The sequence below is a fragment of the Oratosquilla oratoria genome, chromosome 23, assembly GCF_046742065.1.
Source record: "Oratosquilla oratoria isolate Oo_2021 chromosome 23, ASM4674206v1, whole genome shotgun sequence".
In the NCBI taxonomy this organism is placed as follows: Eukaryota; Metazoa; Arthropoda; class Malacostraca; order Stomatopoda; family Squillidae; genus Oratosquilla; species Oratosquilla oratoria.
In genome coordinates, this window is record NC_134799.1 from 60,301,531 (window position 1) to 60,311,771 (window position 10,241).

General features: G+C 37.1%; 2 protein-coding genes across 2 annotated transcripts; both read right to left on the reverse strand.

Moving 5' to 3' along the window:
- Positions 1–887: 887 nt before the first annotated feature.
- On the reverse strand, positions 888–7,472 carry LOC143037835 (zinc finger BED domain-containing protein 5-like). Its single transcript, XM_076206396.1, has 3 exons — positions 7,451–7,472; positions 6,977–7,329; positions 888–965 (listed from the first exon to the last, which is right to left on the reverse strand). The coding sequence occupies exons 1-3, from the start codon at positions 7,470–7,472 to the stop codon at positions 888–890; spliced, it is 453 nt and encodes a 150-aa protein (XP_076062511.1).
- A 2-nt stretch (positions 7,473–7,474) lies between these two features.
- LOC143037836 (zinc finger BED domain-containing protein 5-like) lies at positions 7,475–8,720 on the reverse strand. The gene is made up of 2 exons (XM_076206397.1): positions 8,366–8,720; positions 7,475–8,283 (listed from the first exon to the last, which is right to left on the reverse strand). The coding sequence occupies exons 1-2, from the start codon at positions 8,718–8,720 to the stop codon at positions 7,475–7,477; spliced, it is 1,164 nt and encodes a 387-aa protein (XP_076062512.1).
- Positions 8,721–10,241: the final 1,521 nt, after the last annotated feature.

Consider the following 10,241-nt stretch of genomic DNA (forward strand, 5'->3'; position numbering starts at 1 on the left):
AGAAAAAGTTGAAATGTGTTTGAGGTGGAATGCCTGAGAACTATGTTAGGAGTTACTAGGTTAGACAGAGTGAGAAACAAGGAGGTGAGAGTGGAAAAGGAGATTGTAGATGGGGCTAATGAAAGATTGTTAGAGTGGCTTGGACACATGGAATGAATGGGTAATGAAAGATTAGTAAAAGGTATGGAAGGCAGGGGTGTGGGAAGTGAACTTGAGGGGACGACAGAGGATGAGATGGAGGGATGGGGTGAAGGGGGCATTGAGCAAGAGGAGATTGTCTGTTGAGCAAGGAAGGGAAGAGGCAGGAGATAGGGATGAGTGGAGAATGACTGTGTATATATGATACTGTTATGCAAGGAAGGGTGGGATGAGGGGGTAGAGGTGATTATGTGTGAATAATATTTTGACACAGCCCAAAGGGATATGTCCCTGTTTTCTCTCTTTTTCTACATGAGGGAATGGAGAGGGGGAAGGGATGGTGGATTGGAGTGGAATGGGTGGGAATAGGTAAGTCCCTTTGACTTGGCTACTCCCCTGATAAGGGGGAAAAACTATTGGTATATAGATAGATATTGATAGGTTTACAGGGCTAGTATCCACTTGGACCTCAACTATGCAGGTATTCCAGAAATGTTCATACATGAATGCAGGAGACCATGTCCACGGTATGCCACTGTAGTGACAATACCCGGAGGAAACTAATGTATCACAGTTATGTCACCAAGTCATCTCAGAGTGGATGCCCTTCCTAACCTCTGCACTGCAGCTAGGATTTGAACCGACACTGAATCCCTGCTTGGTTACCAGGCATGCACTCCACCAACCAAGCCACAGAGGGCCCCAGGGATGTGGTGTAGCCTTTTAGGTATGGGGATATGTGTATTTACCTAGTTGTGTTTGCCCTCCATGTTGTAAAAGGTGTCAATGAAGGGGGGTGGCAAAATTTTATGTTGTGTTGCCACCAACTGCAATTTCAATATGTTTTTTGAGTTACAGCAAATTCACAAGAAAGATTCAAAGGAATAAAATGATGCAGTAGCTATTCATGGGATGACGTAGTGGTATTTTCGAACAAAATCTAGGTTAAGAATTGTCAGTGCATAGGGTATTCAAAATCTAGATAATGTTATTTAGTCCAATACAATTCATTTATAGGGAAAATCATGCTTTAAGGACGTACATTCACATAAAATATAATTCACATAACAACCTTCATCAATGGCCTCAATTGGTCCACCCATTTCTTTTCTTTAAATATATGTATACAACCAAATAAAAGATAACTTAAAATCAGATGGAATATATATATATATGTATATATATATATGCATATATATATATAATATATATATATATATACATACTCCACAATTACAGCAGAGTTATACCCAATGCTCATGTTTTCATTGTAACTCAACAAGGGAGTTTCCCTCCTTCGCCAACGTTTAATTTTTCTTCTTAGTTCTATCCTAGCTCTGGACTAAATTTGATTCATTGATCTTAAGTCAGCATGATTTGGGCTTCTTTAATTTCCACTACTTTTCCATATCCCATAATGCTCATAACCGTCCTCATGGCATCTTATCCCCGCCACCGTTTGCATGGCGTTATCTAATTTTATGTCTAGAGGAGATTGTCATCACAGACCTCTTCCAATACAATTCCACAGTACTTTCTTTTAAATAGGCGACATTTTACTTGAACTAATACATAATTTTTTTCTAACTGCAAAACTACACTATTTGCATGTACACAAAAAAGAAAAAAGGAAAAAAATTATATATATATATATTGTATATACATATACATACATGTGTATGTGTATACACACACATACACAAATCGATGGCACAGTGGTCAGAGTTCCCGGCCCCCACTACGGTGGTCCGGGCTCGAATCCTGCCCAGGGTTGAAATAATTTCAGTATTGCTGCACTGTGAGTCGTTACTCCACCTCATGGGCAGAGTTGTGTATTTACCTAGTTGTATTTACCTAGTTGTATTTTACGGGAAGGGTAGCTATGCTCGTGGGGTCCCGTCTTCATATCTCATTTTATCTAAACTATTTTTAAATTCATGTATTGTTTTTGCACACACCACTTTCTCATCTAACTTGTTCCAACTGTCTATTACTCTGTGAGGAAAGCTGTTCTTTTTCAAATCTCTTCTATAGCTGTCTTTTTTTATTTTCTTTCCGTGTCCTCTTGTATTTCTGTCATCCCATTTTATCAGATTCTCTCTGTCTGTAATTTCTATGCCTTTCATGATTCTGTAAATAGCTATCAAATCTCCTCTCTCTCTTCTTTGCTCTAGTGTCAGTAGTTCAAGTTTTTCTAGTCTCTCTTCATATGATAGTTTTGAGAGTGTTGGTGCCAATTTTGTAATTGCTCTTTGTATTCTTTCAAGTTTTTTTTATACATTTTTTTGTACTTGGTGACCATATCGTTGCTGCATATTCCAATCTTGGTCTTATCAGGGTGATTAGGATTTTCTTCACCATTTCTTCATCCAGGTATGTAAATGCCACTTTGATTGTTCTTATTAGGTTATAAGTTTCTCCAAAAATCTTATTTATATGTTTCTCAGGTGACATATTATTCATTACAATGACTCCCAGGTCCTTCTCATTTTCTACTTTTTTTATTCCTTCTTCTCCCAATTTATATGCTCCTGTTATTCTGTTTTTGCTTTTTCCAAATTCCATTATACTACACTTTTTTGTATTGAACTCCATCTCCCACTTCCTACTCCATTCCTGTACTTTATTTAGATCTCTCTGTAGTGATTCACAATCTTCTTCAGTTTTCACTCTTTTCAGTAGTTTTGCATCATCTGCAAAGAAGCTCATATAGCTTTCAATTCCTTCATCCATATCATTAATATATATAGCAAACATTATTGGGGCCAGAACTGTTCCCTGTGGAACACCGCTTATTACTTCATCCCATTTTGAGTGCTGGTTTCTTATCACTACTCTCATTTTTCTTTCTTGCAAAAAGTCCTCCATCCAATTTAGTAGTTTGCCCTGTATTCCTCCTTCAGTTTCTAATTTCTTAAGCAACTTCTTATGTGGTACTTTGTCAAAAGCTTTCTTTAGATCTAAAAATGCACAGTCCGCCCATCCATCTCTTTCTTGTATTATATCTATTAGCCTTGAATAGAAACATATTAAATTGGTGACGCATGATCGTCCTTGTCTGAATCCAAATTGCCTTGGATTTAACACTGTTTTTTTCTAAATATTTTACCCATCTACTTTTGATAATTCTTTCACAAATTTTTGCTATTGTACTTGTTAGAGAGACTGGTCTATAGTTGGTAGGTTCTTCTTTATATCCTCCTTTATATATAGGTACTATATTTGCTTTTTTCCAATCTTCTGGAACTTTTCCTTCTTTCAAGGAACTATTTAGTATGCTATGTATTTTGTCTGCCAGTTCATTCCTGCATTCTTTCAGTATCCAGTTTGCTATTTCATCTGGTCCATGCGATTTTCTGACATCAAGATTACTCAAGTGTGTTAATATTTCATTCTTTGTTACTTCTATTTCTTCCATAGGGGGGACTTTCTCTTTCCATTTGTTCTCTTCAGGTTGTATGTTCTCCCTTGTAAACACTGATTTAAAATGTTTGTTCATAATTTCCGCCATTTCCATTTCCTCAGTGTATTCAACTCCCTCCTGTCTTAATTTCTCCAAGTCTTGTTTGTTTTTCAGTTTATTGTTTACAAATCTGTAGAATAGTTTTGGTTCAGCTTTACACTTTTCTATGATATCTTTTTCATATTTTCTCTTTTCCTCTCTGCACATTTGTACATATTCATTTCTATAACAGGTATATATTTTCCATTTTTCAGGTCTGTCTTTTTTCCATCTGGTCCAGGCTTTGTCTCTTTTGTCTTTTAGCTCCCTACAGCTTTTGTTGTACCAGCATTTTACATATTCTTTTTCTTGTTTTTGTCTTGGGACATACTTTTCCACTCCTTTTTTGTAAATTTTTGTCAAAATATTCCATTTCTCTTCTACTGTTGTTTCTTCTTTGTATATTTCTTCCCAGTTTTCCTTTTGAAAGAATTCTCTTATTTTATCAAAGTTTGTTTTTTTCATACATCATTCTTCCTTTTCTATATTGTTCATTTCTTTTCATATATTTTTCTTCATTAAGTTCCAGTTCAATCAATATGTGGTCACTTTTACTTATTGGTGTTTTATATTCAATTTTGTTCACTATTCTAGGTTCGGATGTAATTACTAGGTCTAGTCTCGATGGCTCTTCTTCATTTCTATACCTAGTGTTCTCCTGTATCCATTGTGTCATTGTATGGTCAGTAACCATCTCAAGTAGAGCGTTTCCCCATGAGCCGTCTCCACCCTTTACTGTCATTTCTTCCCAGCAGATTTCTTTGCAATTGAAGTCGCCCATCATAACTATTTTTCCTCCCTCTTCCATTATCTTGTTTAATGTTATCTTTGTGTCCTCTAACATACTTTTATGTTCACTCTCTTCCCATGAGGCTGTTTTCGGAGGCACATAATTGATCACAAACTTTCTGTTCTTCTTATCTCTGTCTTCTACTTCCATCATTATCATCTCTACTGTATTCTTTCCATATGTGACACACTTCACGTTTATATCCTTCTTAGTCAGGAACATAACTCCACCCCCTTCCTTTTTCACTCTGTTTCTAATCCAATAATTATATGCATCATGTCCTACACTGTTGGGTGGTAGTGGACCTTTTAATTTTGTTTCTACAATTCCCATTATGTCTGGTTCTTTTTCTTTCAAATAATCATTCAGCTCATTCAATCCTGTTATTAATCCATCTATATTTGTGTAAGACACTCTTAGTTTTCTGCCACTTCCATTGTGTTCTCTGTTTCCCTTTTGTTTTTCTCTTGTATGTCGACTTTCTTTAGTTTCATATTCACTACTCTCCAATAGAATCTCTCTTTCTCTGACTCCGTTCTTATCTCGTTTTTTTCCTTAGCTTCAAGTCTTTTCTGTTTTTCTTCCTCTCTTTCCTCTTTATTCATTTTCCCTTTTTATCCATACCTTTTTATATTGTTCACTTGTTGCTAGTTTCCCTGTTTTGGATAAGATATTCTCAGCCATAGTTTGTGACCTGAATTTAATCTTAATTGGTCTGGTCTTGTCTGTACTATATTTCCCTAGCCTGAATTTCTCTTCGATTTGTTTCATTATTTCTGGTTCATCTTCCTGAACTAATTCTAGTAAATTTCTTACTTTTTCATTTTCCTCTTTGATTCTTGTGGTTCTATCTGTGTTATGTTTCTCTTCCATTCCTAATATAATTATACATTTCTTTTTGTCTGCTAAGTCTCTTACTATATTCTCCTTCTGTCTCATCACTTTAATAACTGAGTTTTCAGTTTGTTCATTCATTTGCTGTCTGATTATGTCAGTGAATGCAACTTTGCTATTTTCTTGAATTTTTTTTCCAACCCTCCTTGTTCTCCTTATTATTCTCCTTTAAGACTTTATTCTCATCTTTTACTTCTTTTAACTGTTTTTTTTTTAATTCTTCAATTTCCTTAGTTAAGTTTTTGTTCGCCTTCTCTAGTTCTTCCAATTTTTCAACCCTCCGTATAATATTGTTAACATGACCGAACCTACGCTCCAAGTCCTCGATCATCTTATCGACCTTCTCTTCTAGTCTTGTCAGTCGGGGGGGTCCCCCCCACCCTCTTTAAATCCCTGGAAAATATTCTCATCACTTTCTACTGTATTGCTCTTATCTATACTTCTAATCTTTACATTTTTATTAGACATTTCATCGTCGCTCAGCTGGTCGGGGGGCCGTTTGTTTACCTTTCGCCTGTCTGCCTGGGCCAAGTCCTTTCCTTCCTCATTTCTTTCCATTTTCCTCAGTAATCCCTCCCCTGTTCCTCTTTCCCTACTTTCCTACTACCCCACGAGCAATTTCCCCCCACCCTGTAAATACAATAGGCACTTCTCTTTGCGTTGGGATCCACAAAACTTCAATTTTCTTCAGAATGTCTTCTAAGCCGTCCATTCGTTAAAGTGTGTGTGTGTGTGTGTGCATGTAAGGTCACAGCATTACCCATAGATCGTCTTATATGAGCTCTGAGCTCTCATCCAGGAGGGAAATAGCTGTCGATCATGAGTCCAACACGTGATCCAAGACCGTGGTGAATCACACACACGAGACCAAAGCATAATGTGAGCTTCAGGTTGCCTCGGGGTACGAAAAGATTTCTTTTTGACACTGGTGATGGGGGACATTTTTCTTGATTCAGTTGGTATGAAAAAAGACTTCTTAGTAGGATTATTGACATAGAAAGGGAGACGAGACTTATGAATAAATCATGGAAGCAAGAGACTAATGATTTATGGAGATCGAATCAAGAAATAAACAAAGTGACTTAAAAAAGTAAATACTGAAATAAAAGAAGAGGTAAGTTCACTAAGAAAAAAAAAAGAACTGGCCAAGTTAAAATGTGAAAATGAAAAATTGAAAAATAATGATAACACTAATAGTGAGACCATAAAGAAAGAGGTAAATGAACAAATAAAAGCAATGACCATAAAAACTGAAAAAAAAAAACAGGATTACAACAACTCGGGAATGAATGGAAGAAAGACCAAGAAAATTTTAAGGTAATTTTTAAAGAAATAGTTCATCAACAAATGCTGAAGATGCAGATTAAGGAAACTCAAAAACATCTAGTAAGAGATACAGTACAAAAAAGTGTATCGTATATGGTCTAAAGCAATGGTTCTACCTTTTCATTACCACGCCCCCCCTACGAACTACTATTTTTTTCACGCCCCCTTGCATATATAGGTAAATATTATTCTCTGATTTAAAAATAGAATAGAAACTGCAATGTCTTTTTAGTCCATTTATTAAGTGTAAATTGCAATAATTGGATATTTGACACTTTCGAATAGGTACATGATTAATGAGATATTTGGCACTGCTTCTTAGCTACCAGATCTAGAATACGCGGTCGAATGCTCGAGAGTGCACAACGCAAGTCGCCTTCAACGTTGAGGAGGTTTCTGTACTTAGTCTTGATAGAAACGAACGTGGAAAATGCCGTTTCACACATATATGTGGATCCAAACATTGTTAGAATCCGAAGAGCCTGGTGTGAGGTCAAAGGGTAAACATGAAGGTATTTGACCCAGAAAGTCTCCAAATCCATATCTTTGAAGTCTTCTTTAGCTGTGGAGTCGAACTTCAACTCTAGGAACTCTTCTTGGACTTCTTCAGCTACATCAGCTACTTCACATTGAAATGGATTCCTGATGAATTTCCATGCTTCACGCTTGTCGTCTATATCTGGGAAGTATCTGACGAATTCCGATTTCAAGTCACTTAGATGAGTGATTATTTGCTCTTTTAACTCAGAGTCGAGGTTACTGTCAGCGAGAGCCGTATCTAAGTTTCTAAAACTGGCTACATTTCCCTGTAGAACTCGACATTTTCAAAGATCGAGTTTGGCCATGAAGGTACGAATGGTGTCATGGTGCACGAGGATATTGATGTTTTTTCCTTGTAGTTTGAGGTTCACAGCATTCAATGCCTCAAAAATATCCACCAGGTAGGCTAAGGTTGCATGAAAGCCTTCAGACTGAAATTTGTCATAAAGGTCTACTTTCTGCTGTGAATCTAGAAATATTTCTACTTCTTCTCGTAACTCATAAAGCCTTCCAAGCATATTTCCTTTTGACAACCATCGCACGTTCGTGTGAAAAAGCAAGGCTTCATGTTCGGATTCCATATCCTTACACAGCAGTTTAAAAAGACGACTGGTCAAGGCTCCAGCTTTGACAAAATTGACAATCTTGATAGCCACATTCAAGACGTCCATCATTTCAATAGGCAAAGTTCTGGATGCTAAGGCTTCCCGATGAAGTATGCAGTGTGTACTCATTACGGAAGGATCTCTTTCTTTTACCTTTGTGACAAACCCAGACTGTAAACCACGCATGGCTTGTGCTCCATCAGTACACACTCCTACCAGCGACTCCCAAGAAAGCTGATTTTCCTGGAAAAAATCTGATATAACATCAAAAATAGCTTCTGCTGTTGTGAAACTTTCCATCGGGTGACAGAACATAATTTCCTCTTTTATATTATTGCCTGATACAAAACGAGCATACATCAGAAGCTGAGAACACTGAGCGACATCGGTCATTTCATCACACTGGATGGCAAAAACAGGGGAGGCTCTTACTTGGTCGAGAGTCTGAACTTTGATATCTTGAGATAATTCATCTATCCTTTTCTTGACTGTATTATTTGACAGAGAAATCTGGGAAAGCTTATTTGCACTATCTTTCCCCCAAAACGAGTTCTGATGCACATAATATACTTGGTTTTATGAGAGACTCTCCAATGTTATGACTCTTCTTGCTCTTTGCAATCAACATAGCGATCTCATAGGAAGCCTCAACAACCTTTGAAGGTTGCTGCCGAAATGACCCACTGTCGTCCAGTTTAGCTCGCTTCAAGGTGTCTTTTTTAGTTTCAAAGAATGCTTTCGGCTTGTCAACTAAAGCAGGATGTGATGTCCTCAAGTGGCGTTCCAGGCGTGAAGGCCGCATTCCATCATTGCTCAGAGTCTTGTAACATATCACACACTGTGGAACCTCGGTGTCACCCCTTTGGAGAGACACAAATCCAAATCGAATGTAATCTTCAATGTACTTCCGTTTCTTAGCACTCATTGCAAAATACTTGATGTTTTGTATCTATGTAAATACTGTATGTAGAACAAATGAGGCCAACACAACAATAAGCAATAATCACACAACGACTGGTGAAATGCAATTGTCTCAGTCCCACAGTCCCACACATTGATAGCATCGCGCGAGAATTTACTAGCCAATCAGATTCCGTCTTATCATGACGTCATCGTACGATTCAACCGACGAAGACAACCTCGGAAGAAACGCTGCCTAAACGGGTCTCACTCTAACGGTTCATTAGTAAGAAAGAATTCTGTAATAATTCATATGCTTATGCTTATAGTACTGGCCCATGCTGTTGTAAAAGTAATCACTAACTGGAAAAACTTATACTTTTCACCCGAAAGCTCGCACCCCCCTGGTAAAGAATCACTGGTCTAAAGGAAATGGAGGAAGTGCACAGAATGGGTAAATATTAAAATGCAGAAAGATCAAATTAAGGCCACAAGTGACAGCAGAAGTGATTTTAGCAAAAACAGGAAAATTAGCAAGAAGCGAACACTACAAAAGTATATGGATAAAAAGAGAGATGAATGATAAAGAAAAGGAAAGAGATAACATGAAGCACAGCTGAAAAAAGAAAAGAGAGACAAGAATGACCGAGAAAATGCAGATTTATTGGAGAATGTGAGACATAAGACTGAAATAATGCATATTCAAGAAAAAAAATAAAGGTTCAGAGAACGAGATGGAGTAGAAAATTAAAACTAGCTTATACAAATATAATCTCAGGATTAAACAAACTAAATTATTACCTGTCAGAAGAAAAACCAGACATAATGGGAGCTGTGGAGACAAAATTAAGGGGTCCACTAGCACCAGTGTTGGACATGGATTATATAATCACTGGCTAAGAAACAGGGTGGAGGAGTCATGTTCCTGGTTAAGAAAAACCTAAATGTGACGAAAAGATCCATATGGAGAGAACAGGGTGGAGATGATCACAATAAGAGTTGAAGATAGTGACATGAAAAGCAGAAAGTTTGCAGTGATTTCTGTGCCCCCCAACACGGAGCCTTGGAGAGAGATTACTCCAAAATGTTAGATGATGCAAGATTTTCATTAAACGAGATCCTGAAGGATGGAAGTAACGTGGTACTTATAGGAGATTTTAACTGCAAAGAAATCTGTTGAGAAGAGATGACAGTGAAAGGTGGAGAGGGTCAATGGGGAAATGTATTACTCAGCATGACTATAGAACATCCAATGACACAATGAGTAAAAGAAAACACTAGATTTAGAAATAACGAAGGACTATCAAGACTAGGTTTATTATTTATGTGAGAACCTGAAATTGTGGACAAAATTGAATACAAGACACCAATTATGAAGTGACCATATACTACTTCAGTTAGAACTAAAGAGGGAAATACATATGGAGAGAAATGAGAAACACAGAGAGTGAAGATTGATGTATAGTAAAGCATACTTTGAGAAACTTAGATTTTTTTCTTAAAGCGAACTGGAAAAGAATCTACATTGAAGAAACACAAGTGAAAA